Raw genomic sequence first — 13729 nt, forward strand, 5'->3', positions numbered from 1 at the left:
GGTTTCTGTTGTAAAGAGTGGACAGCAGGAAATGCTTAGGGAAAGAGTGCAAAATGAAGGACGTGTGCTCTCCCAGAAAGTGGAAATTATTGACTTAGGGACTTTCTGAGCTGGAGATTGCATAAAAACTATTGTAATCAATGATCACCAAATCATTCTCCTCTAATTTGTCCAATTCTTTCTGATAAATAATACCACTCTCCAATGCTGTGATGGACTTAAATCAAACAATGTCAGTGAACTCTCAACTAGGAATGTTACTGATTTAACAATTAATATCAATTACAAAACTCCATCTACCTCACATGTCAGGCATTCAGTTAGATTCAGTGCAGTGCTGCAGGGTTTCAAGCACATCCCAAGTAGCTTTGAGTTTTGGAAAGCTGTTTGGGGTCTATCTACACCATTTAGTTCTACATGTATAACTCTTCCAAAGAGAAGGAAAAGATATAGAGAAATTGCATCAGGGGACTCTTGGATTGAAAAGATTTCATATCTTCTTTTCAGATGCAAAGTCCAGAAGATAAAGCATGCTCTGTTAAACTTTATCCATATTTATCTCTTGGTACAAGTTGCATGAAACACAACCTATTATTGGTATGTTTAAAAAACTGTAAGTAACAGCACTGGTTTCTTTTCCTTTATCTCTGCCATTACTCTTTCCTTTCTACCTCTATTAATTTAGCAAGTGTGGACTTCTTTTCACAGTACAATATGTTTTCCCAGAAGCTCAAAAATGCTTTACCTATTCCCATATTAGACAGTATCATAAAGGCAAAGTCTAGATTTGTAAAGATTACCAACATAAATTATCCACTTACCTGTTTTTCAGCTTGTCCGTAATCTGATCCCTGGGGTGACAAAAAGTGACAAATATGACCATTGTTTTTTGCTTTTTCTCGAAGACCCATAGCAGTTCGTACCGTGGCATTTCTGGCATGAACAAACACCATCACCTTAAGATAGAAAGAAACAAGGCTGATGAGAAATAATTGAAGTCTGATATAATGAAAACAATTTAATAACAAAATATTCCCTATAAGAACAAATTAAATGAGCAAATGCATGGCATACTGATGAAAGCAAATGTCTTTTTAGAGAAATTAACGGGTGATCCTGGGGGGTGATCCTGAAAATATTACATATATTATATTTAATGTTTTCAGAGAGCTTTTGAGAAGGTTCTCATTTTTAATTCTTTAGTCTTTAGAAGATTGTAATAATTGTTGGAAATACTTTTTCAAAAACTAGAGACATTACCACTGAGACAAAAAAAAATATGTCATTTGACACATCTTAAATGATATAGTGATGATAGTGAAGAGATAAGTTGGTTGATGGTATGATTTGACTGTGCAATACACGTGAAACAAAAAAACAAACAAACAAACAAACAAACAAAAAAACCCAAAAAACTGACTATAAAGAGATGAATGAAATTAAGTACCAACAAATGCAATACACATATGGGAATAAAAATGTAGAACTAGCAGACATTATTATGGGCTTTAAACCACGTACTATCACTCATAAAGATGCCTTAGAAACACTGTGGACATTTCCCTCAAAGTATCAGCTAAGGATAAAGTAAAGATTATCAAAATCTTTGAAATTGATAGAAGGAGAATTAACAACAAAACAGAAAGCATCTTTGAAATGATTTGTACCTATGTCAAAGAATCACAGAATTGTAGGGTTTGGAAGAGACCTCAAGAGATAATTGGGTCCAACCCCCCTGTCAAAGCAGTATGTAGGCTTTGAAAACAACTGGATATCATTCAGTATCATAACCCCCCAGACATTTATTACCGTTATTATTGCCATCACATATAGTCTAAACCAAGAGTTTACAGTGAGATGTTAATAGCTGTACCTTTAGAAATATATATGAAGCCATTTAAACTGGTATAAAATTAAGATTCACTCAAAGGCACATTTAAGATAAACCATAGCTTCCCCTGATGGGAAGAAGGTTTTTTCTCTTCGTGAAACAAGGAATCAAACATTCATTGTCCAGTCAAGCATAGAAAACATTTGAGCTAACAAATCAACATTTAGACATACAAGTGAAATAATGTCTGAATAAATAATAAGAATGGCCAGAAAATTCATTAAGCAGGGACAGGATACATTAAGGCAAGAAAATATGAAATAAACTGTAGGAAGAAGGTTTAAGTCATTCCAAACGAACCAGAAGACTTCAAAAGGGAGACTGGCTGTAAGACCAACACACACTGCCCAAGAAGTATGTGTGTCTAATCTGCTGCATAATGACTGAATTCCTGTGAACAATCATGAATAATCATCAAAAAGATATGACCGAGTGTTTTAACCGAAGTAAACAAAGAGTGTTTTTTCTTCTACTTGTTCACTTATGCCTTATAGGAATGTAATTAATCTGTGCTAATCGATGATGGAGAATATCCATCATTAATGACTAAAGGCCACTTAATTACAGTGCAATAACAGCTCGGAATGTCTGTTAGCCAAATACTACTGGGAAAGGTACACTAAGGAAAACGCTCAATATTTTCCCCCGAGAATTTTGTGTTGCCTACTGTTTGCATAAATTGACAACACATGCTTGGTCAGACAGCTCTTAGGTTTGCTGAAGTATGACAATATTAAAACTCACATCCTTAAAACTCATGTATGGAAAAGTTTGAACGATGGGCTCATAAGTAAGTAACAAATGTTTTGCAACTTCATCTATGTTTAATCAATGTAACAATGGAGATACAGTTCTATTTTAAGGTACTTTCAGTTGCATTTCAAGAAAGGTATATCAAATTCCAGAGAACTGTGCTTTTAATTTTGGTATTTTGGCAGCACCATCCTTGTGTCAGCCTGTGGTATGTTACTAAATTATTTTTAAATGAAACACTATTAGCAAATCAGTGAGCTATATTTAAGGCATAATGAAGCAAGTTATTAACCTTGCTCTTAACTTAGAAAGTAATAATTTAATTAGAAATGTAGAACTTGCATACATTTTTATATCAAAGTGCCCATAAATAGATGTAAATTTATATAAACTATAAATCTATGATTAGAAAAATAAGCAGAATGAATGCAGGTGACAATATAGAGAACAGAAAAAAAAAAAGAGAAATAATGCTGCATAACTATTTGGCTTCCTGGGAGCAATTACTCAATACCTTTTTTAGAGCTTATTTGATATAACTTTCCATTACCATTTTAGCAACATTGTGACTTATATAATTACTGCCTTTCATCTAAGTAAAAATATTCTCAGATACACGTCATGGTTAGCAACACAATTTTCTCTAACTTAAAAGGAACGCATTGGCAAAAATTTTTTTTTGAATTTCTTCAAAAAGAGGCTACAACATAACAGAGTATAGTGCATGTCCCTTAATGTCTTCATTAATTAAGGATTAGTTTTCTATTTATCTTTTTGTAAATTCTTTTTGTAGAAAGCCTAAAAAATACACAAATATTCAGAATAGCAAATCCCTTTTATTACTGGATACATCATGCCATCGTCTTCAGTGAATTCTCACTTAAACTGTCAACAGGTTTCACTGGAAAAAAAAATAAAATTTTTTCATGCCAAAAATCAAATTGATTTGGTATCTTACTAATATGCTTCTTTTTAAAATGAAGTCATATTAGCATTTGATTCTTTGCTGAAAAGACAAAAGAAAATTCATTTTGTAAAACAGCTAAATTCTGACAGTCAAGAAACAGTAAATACAGTATCAGGTATTGAGGTGAAAGAGAACTGGTCTTTTTTATGCAAGTAATTCTGAAACTTCTGAATTAGGAAGCGTACATTTGACATACTGATTCTTTAAAAGCAAAAAATCAAAGAAAAACGTGACAACAACTCACATATGAACTAAGAGGTTTTACGATTTAACCACAAAATAGATTTGTCAATTAGTTTTACAATGCATTTTAATCTTTTAGATTCTATTTTATTTCAGTCTTGCATTAATTTTGAAAACACCACCTTTCTTAAATCTAAAATAGCAATTTTGTGAATGGTGTTTATATAGCATTAATATTAGTTACATTCAAACTTATTAAAGCATTTCTGCATGTGTTGACATAATACTTATAAATATCGTATTGGTTCTCCTGTCCATTTTAAAATTCATAATCAAAGACCAAATGAATTGTGGTCTGACTGATTTTCTAGGGTGGGTGGGAGTTATGTGTCTAGAACAACAAAGCTCAAAGAAAAGCTGCAAGTAGGCATGATTTTGAAGTTTGAAAGGAACTAATAAAACCAGTCAAAAATAGCAAGCAGATCTGAACACAAGTGTGCATTTACATCCAACAAACATCTTAACTGACCAGGGTATAATTCCTTTATGGCTTGTTTAAACAAGATACAGAGAAATAGGGGGATGTAAAAACAAATTAAACAAGCTACCATACAGAAAGTAATACTTTGTAATGTAATACTTTGTAATACTTTGTAATACTTTGGTGTCTAGAACTATTTTCTAAAATGAGAAAAAAAAGAGTACTGGAAAATGAAATGAGGTAAAACCGTAAGTCACTACAGTTACACAAAGTAGAGCACGGAATACTAGTCCCAGAGAATTAGAAAAGAGGCCCTTAGTTCTGATCATAATCAAGCAGAGCCTTTAGGAACTGTCATTACAACGTCCTCATCCTGTTTAGACAATAATAAAGAACAGCAAAAAACAATATGGAAATATTATTCCAAAGACTGAGAAGAAGTATTTTTTTTTTTTTGTTACTTTTTAGGCTTCTCCCCTGCCCTTACTTCTATCTCATCTTAAGATCTGATGTGATCCAGTTCCTTTCTCAAGATGAAATGGTGCTAACAGCACTCTGGTGGACAAGGTAGTAATATTCATGTCTAATTTTCTATTAGCCAGAAACATTATAAAGTCAACTTACTCTGAACTTCCAGAGGAAAATAAAATTTAATAGTTGACACTTTGCTATAGAGTATTATGCAAACAGACAAACGTAGATATACTTCATATCTGAATCTTGGCTGCTGAACATTTCTAAAATTACTACATAGCATTACTTTAGCAAAACCTTTCAGTTAACAAACTTTAAAGCACATAATTCAAATAATAATTGGTTTGTTTCAGAAGAATCTCAATCCTTTTTGTGTGTGTCTAGTGCCTTGATTTTCTTTGAAATAGCAGAGGATTAATCTAAAAAAGTGACAAAAGATATAACGTAGCACAATGGAAGATTTATCAATGTAAAAGTCATACAGAATTTGGTACAAGTAGTGATCTAGTTGAGATGCCAGACAAGATACATATGCACTCAGGAAATGCAGATGTTAAAAGCACAGCTATGAGGGCTACTACCAAAGACCAAAATCCATTAGTAAGTAAGAACATATCAAGTTAAATTGAAATATCCTCAAAACAATTGAGTTATTGGCAGAAATAAAGTTATACAGTCCAGGGTAAAACTAAACAGAAAAAAAATAATCAAACAAAAAACTGCAATGCTGATAATTACAGCTCACAAGGCTATTACTGTTGTAATCGGATCACTGTTACAATATTCATAATCCAAGAAAACAACTTGTGAAAATGCTTATAAGTAGCATTTCTTTTGTGCTACTGTTGAATGTTAATGGTGCTGGAAAAGGAGTTGGAGCCTTTTCCCTAAAGAAAAAAAAAAAAAAAACAACTAAGAAATTCCTTTCTTATCACTGCCCAGCACGTTACGCTAAGAAACAAACCCTGGAACTTTAGGAACTTCGATACTAGGAGGCATTCAGTTTAGCTCCTTCAAGGACTGGGATAACGTTTCACGTTTTTTCTCCAAGGTCCTATAAGAACTTCATCTTTTATTTCATCTGTTATATTCTACCCATTCAATAGAAGAATAATATTAAAAATTTCTTGCTGATATCCAATACTACAAATAAAAACAAAACATAGCCATAAAGAACATCAACAAACTTTTTTATTCCATTTACCCAGAGAACTGAGAGGTTAGTATTTAAACAGCATATGTTTCTGCCTTCAGTTAGCAGAGGCTTGGTACAGACTTGAAAAAACTTGTGTTATACTTTCTTAAGCTCCTGCCTAGATGTATTTAAATGGAAACTTGCCTCCAAGTGCAATTCCATGCTGGGATTTCCACAGGAACTGAAAAGCAACTGGCATGTTTCTCTGTCAGGGGACTGGAAGATCTTTCGAGTGCATGATTAGGAATATTAGTAGACAGTAGTCATACAGGAAAGAAACCCTGGAGTACTCAACTCTGACTCGAATGAGGTGGCTGGGCTACAATTTAGGCTCTATATTGCACCTAACTGTGATGCTTACACAACAAGATGGTTCTAAATTGGGAAGCCAGTCTTAAACAACACAGTCTGCAGTTAACCTCCTTTTGTTGAAACATTATCTGCCACATTTTCTATGTGGAACAGACAATGCTCAATTAATTTTTATTTATTTATTTATTTTTGAACGTTGTTTTTTCTAGCATACTGATCAAACCCTGCTCTGAAGGCAGAATTAACAATTCTGTAATGGGATTTGCTGTAAAGTTAATCATTACAAGAAGTCAGGATTACAGAACATCAAGAAAAAGGCACAAAATATTCTTTCCTCATACGCACATTTTGCAAGTGAAACCAAGGTTCATTGTATTCACTAATTGATCGTGAGTCTTAAGACGTGAGATCATACTGCTTAATATGATAAAGTAGAGCTCCTATTAATTCTGTTGAAGGCATGAGTACCCGATACTCTTAATCATCAGATCAATACTTCCTATGTCATAATTCTCAAAATTTAGAAGCCCTGATTAATACATGCTTCTGAAGATTTTTATTTCAGCAGCTTCAGCTTGTGTAACATCAAACATATACTGTTAGAAGCAGGGACAGAATCTAAATTTTGAGTGAAGCGTTTCTTTGTCCTATATAATAGACCAACTCCTTTTTTCCTATTACTTTTTATGGTATCCATCACACTATTTTAACCTTCTAGAACGAAGATGTCATTATTCAGAACCATTTCTTTAACTTGCTAAGATTTAACATGTTTTACTAAATGATGAACAAGAAGAAAGAACTTATACATAAAAACCCTTGGAATATTCACCGGCCAAAGAACACATCTACTATTCCCTTAACATCTTCTGTATGGTTTCTTCTCACAGAATCACTATATAACAATGTCTAACATCATCACAATCATTCATTCAGAAAGATGTTAAGAACTTGTTATACAAACAGTAATTATAAAGCAACTGTTGATATAAATTCTGTACTTAGAAGCCTTTCTGCAGCTCTTTTAGGAAGACACCCATTTCTCAGATGTGTAGCATTTGTTCTCTTTATGAAATTTACCTCTTTTAAACTAATAATGTACACTGGAATTTGTTGGCTTTTATGTATGTCATGATCATGACTTATGTATGTCACATCTGACTTAATTTTTAATTTAAAATGATTGCACAAATTGCTGAAAATAAAAATTACTTTTCAATGATAGGTAGACAAACTCCAAGGTCTGATTAAAAAGACTGCTTTTATTAGGCGATTAGAGGTGCATAATCAGATAACAGTTGTTTGTGATCTCTGTAACTTCACCAAATGTTTGTAAAGAACCAGTCCTAGCTAAAAATTGGCATATAACACCTCACTGAATGTTTCTTCCCCCAAAAAGTTAGTGAGCATTTACGAAATATACTGTGAGACAGCAACATAGCCTTTAACAGGTTAATTTAGCCTGTCCTAACTGTGTCAGAGAATATTATATTTCAGTGGCAAAATCTTTGTGCATTAAATTATGCAAATATGTTAGGAAAAGTAATTTAGAATAGAAAGAAGCGGTTCCACAGCTACAAGCTGTGTAATTAGATCTGTACTCTGCAGTTCAAAGCTAGCTCTGGTGTATACAGCCCTAGTGCTGAAAGCGTCTGCTGCTGCTCTCCCGAAACCAAAGCTTTTAAATGACAAAAATATTACAGAAAGGAAAAGGCAAATGCCTCTAGCTAGGTTACCTCCCCAGAATTTTCTTAAAGCATGAAACAAATCAAGCATTCTTGCTAAAGACTTTGTTTAAAATTCATAACAGGAAGTGCTTGTATTCCCCCAGTGTTGCCTATTTCCAGGCTGTAATCTCCCTGAAACATGTTAGCACATTACTGAAGCACTGAAATGCGTGTTACTTGGAATACCTGGGAGAACTAGTACTTTTGTGCTAACCTGGATGCGTAATTAGACACTTGCAGAACTTGCCATATTTTTATTAGATGAGAATTTTATTAGACAAGAAATAAAAAACACACCACATGCATGCATAACCAAAGTGTCTAAAATCAGATGACATTTATCATCAGGTACTTGAAATTCAGACACCCTTTCTTCTGCCTTGGACAGTAAAGATGAGTGGGATAACTTTTCCTACTGGAAATTCTCTCTTTCATAGTAACATTATCTATGCTAACTCCAAAATGATGCATTCACCTTTTTGGAGGAGCACACCGACTCTTTCAGGTATTTTTCCATCTCGCTATTTCCATCTTGCTACTGGTCACACTAACGCTTGAATTCAGTATCTCTGTTTTATTAACATGTCTTCTTGAGACAGAAGGCCTAGGATTTGCCACCACTCTGTATCACAACTTCGAAAGAAATTGAGAGAAAGGAATGCAATTACTGCAATTTACTGAAATACAGATGGTAATTATGTAGTTTAGAGACAAGTATAACAATGTATATATTATTTTAGCTTCAAGAAATTATTTTGCTTTATCCATCTAAGTCCTTATACCACAGTCTTTTATTTGTATTCAATTCTTAACTGGGTATTACTTCTAATGAAAATGAATACCTAGGGATATTGATCGATAGATCAATGTATCCATACATTTCTCCCTTAAGGTCAGAATGAAGTCTCCTCCAATGATTTTACAGAACTCAATTCCTAAGCAAGTTTCAACACTTCTTCCCAAGGAATGCTGACTGTCCCTACTTATGCCAAAAATGTCTACTTTTGCACTTCACTAAACAGAACCATCTCCTGGACTAAGTAACAGTTCACTGATGTTTAGCCTAATTCTAAGGAATAATAAAATTGTTTATCATTTGTGCTGTGATTTCTTCCCTACTGCCAAGATACAGCTCAAAATTCTAACACCTAACAGTTAGAGCATGAAAAGTATACTTCATGCAAAATATAAATGAGAACAACACTCATGGCTCACTAATAGCTTTTGATCAAAAACACACACTGTAAACCCAGAACAGCTTGATTGCCAGTACTAAATGATAGCACAAAGGTGTATAAATGCTATTTCCCTTTCCCCTCACTAACATAACAGCAGCTTATGAAAGATCACTATCCAGAACTACCAACTAAAAGAACAGGAGTAAAGTATATGACATAAGATAAGCCATACTAAAGCTTAAAAAGTTTAATGTACACATTTTATTTGAATTTTAACAGATTTTTGTATTTTACATAGTCTTTTCACATATTAACAAACAACAAGGAAATGGAAAAAGCTCAACAACTTACCAAGGCAACAAGAAAAATTGAATTTATTTTAATTCATTTTAGTACATCATGGATTTAAGAGAAATATTGATTTAATCTTCACATGCATTAAGATTCTCTTTTAGACTACAGAAAATGGAAGGATTACTAAACTGCCTAAAAACCATTCCTAAATGAGACATTTCATATACCCCCCTTCCTTTTATAGAGAAAATATTTTTTTACACAAGCTAAAAGCAGACTGCATTTACTCATCATGCCAAATTAAATAGCATGTGTTAGAACACAGGAATTTTCATTCCCACTTGAGGGTTCAAAATACACACAAAAATTCATCAGGAGCCACCACTAAAAAAACCACCCTCTATTCAAGGAAAACATTCAGCAAATTCTGGTAAAGAACAAAGGCACACAATACCATACAGAATTTTAATGGAAAAGATTAACTAATAACAATGATAAAAAAAAAAAAATCTATAATGCCTCATCAACTAATCAGTACTGTAATGTGATATAATCTACTTTGAACTCCTGATAGATTACCAGTAATTGCTGTCTCTGCTAAGTTTTGATTTAATTATCCACTCAAATTACTTCTGATCATTCCTGCTTGAACAAAAACTAGAATTTTTGAAACAAACTCTATGGAACCTAATAAAAATACTTTTTACCTAGTGTAGCTATTCATTTAATTATCTACCTATTTAGGTATACCGGTATTTAAGAGTGTTAACTCCTATATAGCTTACAGAGATTTTTACTGCCATAATGTGCAACTGCTCATCTAACCATAACAATTCTACTTTTTAAATTCCCTGCAAGAAAGATGTATGCCTGTTACTTCATTTTTTGTATTTATCTTAATATGGAAATTTATTTTTCACTTAGAATGATATTGGATATTGAATGAATATTACGTCATACACTTCAGTCTCATTTTTGTTATTGCTCTTGCAATTTTATGCTAAAAGCTAAGGTAAAGACATTATATTGGAACTACTTTCTTCATTTGCTTCCTATCTGCTCTCCTTTTGTATAGCCTCATGCATTTTAAATCTATCATATAAAAAGTTTCTACTATCATATACATTCTGAAATACTTCAACATTTTTCTTATTCTTAATTTTCATTTGTTACATTTTCCCTACATAAATCCACACTATTTCCATCCACCTTCTTGTCCTTCACATGCTTGGAAATGGTTTTAAGGATTATTTTCACCATTACTTTTCCATGGATTCAAGAATCACCAGCCCACATTTCCCCAAAACTTCCTTCTTTGTTCTTTTTGAAGATAGGCATGACATTTGCTCTCTTTCAGATTTCAGGAACCTCCTCCTTCAGGAACCTTGGTCTTTCAGAGATCACCATAAATTGTCTGCAATGACACCGGTCAGCTCCTTCAGTATCTGTGCATGTATGCCATCAGGTTCCATAGACGTATGTAATGGTGAGTGAAAGCAAAGTCTTTGCTCCAATCTTTCCCATTTGTTTCATGGACCTGGCATTCCCGAAGGTGAATCTTATCAGGAAAGACCAAGGTCAAGAGGGCATTCAGCAGCCTTTTCTATATCCTCTATCACCAGGTCTCCTGTCTCATGTTCAGCAGACAGCCATCATCTTCCCTACCCTTCCTTCTGCTGCTGCAGTACTTATGGAAGTCCTTCCTGTTGCTCTTTACATCCCTTGCAAGATTCACCTTCAAGTGGGATTTGGCTTTCTTAATCCTATTCCTGCATGGTCAGTGTCTTTACATTCATCATGGGTCTCCTGTCCCCTCCCGTGTGCTTCCTTTTATTATATGACTTTTTTCATCCATGCTGAAGTTCCTTAATCATCCATGGTGGCCTTATACCACCTTTACTAGATTTCCCACATGTTGGGATGGATCAATCTTGATCTTGGCAGATATGATCCCTGAAAGCCAACCAGCTCTTCTGGACCTTTGTCTCCAGAACCATCATAGGATTCTTCCAGGCAGATCCCTGAAGAGGCCAAAGTCTGCTTCCCTAAAGCCCAGGGTTATTATCCATCTTTTTGTTTTGTTGCCTCCATCAGAATCCTGAGTGCCAACATCTCATGGCTCATGGTCACTGCAACCAAAGCATCGTTTTTTTTTTTTTGTTTGTTTGTTTTTGTTTTTTTGTTTTGTTTTGTTTTCTTTGTTTGTTTGTTTTTTTGTTCTCCAGTACAAGGTTTAACAGAGTGTTAACACTCAACTACTCAATAACCTGTGCTAGAAGTTGTCATCAATACACTCCAGAAACGTCTTGGATTGCTTTTGCCCTGCTGTATTATCCCTCTAGCAGATATCAGGGTAAAGTTCCACAGAAAGACCAGACTGTGAACCTGAGGCTTTTTCTAATAGTCTGAAGAAGGCCTTAACTACTTCCTTTTTTTTTTTTACTGATCAGTAAGTCCTGAGCACACTCTCCCAACAATGTTTGTCTACACATAAGCTCTGAGCTGGCTCATCATCCTTAGGCAGAGCTCCAGGTATCCCTGCTGTGCTTTCACGTACAAGCAAACTCCTTGCCATCCTAGCCTGACCTTTTCAAAGAGCCTGTTTCCACCCACTGCAGCAATCAGTTGTGTGAGCTCTGTGATCTCAATGAGATCTGAGCTCAGCAACTGGATGCAGACCCCTAATTCCTCCTAATTTTGTTCAATATGCTGCATGTACAATTGAACAGGCAATTCAGAGAGGCATTGAGCTGTGCTGATGTAAAGCATGACATTGTGTTTTCTGCCACATTATGAAAATGAAAGGCTTAGGGGATTGGTGTCACTTCCATTCAAAGCTATGGATAAAACAGTTCTGGACCTGTAAGTTTTACATTAAGCCTCTAGCATTAAAATGAGTGAGTATGATAATAAAAAACCTTTACACTGAAGAACAACCAGTGTGTATGGATGGAAGGATGCTTCTGCATAAAAAGCATTTGCCCACATGAAACTTCACGATTCCTGCTTTAGAGCTATTCAACAGTAAGACATTTTTCACTAACGTATGCTGATTGGTTTGTCTGATTTAATTTATATTAGAAAGTTTTAAAATACTATTAGAATAAATTACCTTAAACATTGTAAACACTTGTGTTTATGATAGTGTTTTATTATATTTTGAACTACATTGAACAGCCTATAAAATAAATGCATAGTTATGGAATCAATGCTTAACTACAGATTCTGGATATTAGCAGACATCCTTTTCAGAACAAGACAATGGGATCTTATCTTCAATTTGTAGCTTTAGCCAAATACATTTAAATTGTAGGTAAGTTCATATCTAGTTTGAATTAAGATTATTTCCATGTATTGCAGGGTAATTTATTTTAACTTTATTAGATTTATATAGTAGTTGATTATTCCCCAAAACAAAACAAAAGCACAATTAAAAACACTCTGAGGCAATTAAAGGGAGAAGAGGGTGAAAGAAGATAACATTCATTGCCTTAATATACTAAGACTAAAAATGTCTAAAACAGAAAAAGATCTTTCAAAAATTTATTATGTGTTATTTCTGCAAAACAGCATGAAGACTTATCCTTACAAAATGCAGAGCAGAAATGAAAAGAATGAAAATTGATGTAGAAAGCAAATTATTCACTAAGACAAACAAACAATACTTTACTGACTCCTACAGGTAGTAGAAATTATTCTGAATTTTAATTGACAGGATGGAAATAGAAATAGCAATATCTATTCTTGTAGAGAAACTTAAGCAAGAATAGCTAGTCTATTACTATGCAAATATATGTCATTAGGCAGCTAACAATTGCATTCTTACAGATGCCAATGGACTTGAATGACAATTGTTATTCAAAATCATAATCAGCTTTTCACTGCATCTTTTTTTAGCGAAACAAGATCATGCAAGAATTTGTTTCAAGCATTTCCTTTTGTCCTGACCTCACATTACCTATTCTGACTTCATATAACACATATTTTTCTTGGTTATCATAAATTCAATTTTTGACAAATCATAGATAAATCATGAATACTACTCTATAATAGAGTTGTAAAGTTTATTCTCTTGTGTTTCCAAAACTGTATTTACTTAAATATATACTCTCCTTAGGTACAAGAATAACCCAGAAGCCAGTGGTAATATGCAAATTATGCTCATGAAAGGAACATAGAAGATACTAAAATCTATTCTCTTGTTCTATATCTTTTCAGTAACCATAAAGGATGTTATCAGTACCAAAGAACTACATATGTGAGAACTCTTCTAT

The 13729-nt window shown here is 33.8% G+C and overlaps 1 protein-coding gene across 1 annotated transcript in view; it reads right to left on the bottom strand.

Moving 5' to 3' along the window:
• Positions 1-13729, bottom strand: part of ASCC3 (activating signal cointegrator 1 complex subunit 3) — a 281915-nt gene that overhangs the window by 132697 nt on the left and 135489 nt on the right. The window contains exon 14 of the mRNA XM_082756805.1: positions 822-956. Within this exon, the coding sequence (XP_082612931.1) occupies positions 822-956 (135 nt within the window). The remainder of the gene's footprint in view (positions 1-821; positions 957-13729) is intronic.

This window comes from Aythya marila (genome assembly GCF_965140915.1).
Source record: "Aythya marila genome assembly, chromosome: 3".
Classification (NCBI taxonomy): Eukaryota; Metazoa; Chordata; class Aves; order Anseriformes; family Anatidae; genus Aythya; species Aythya marila.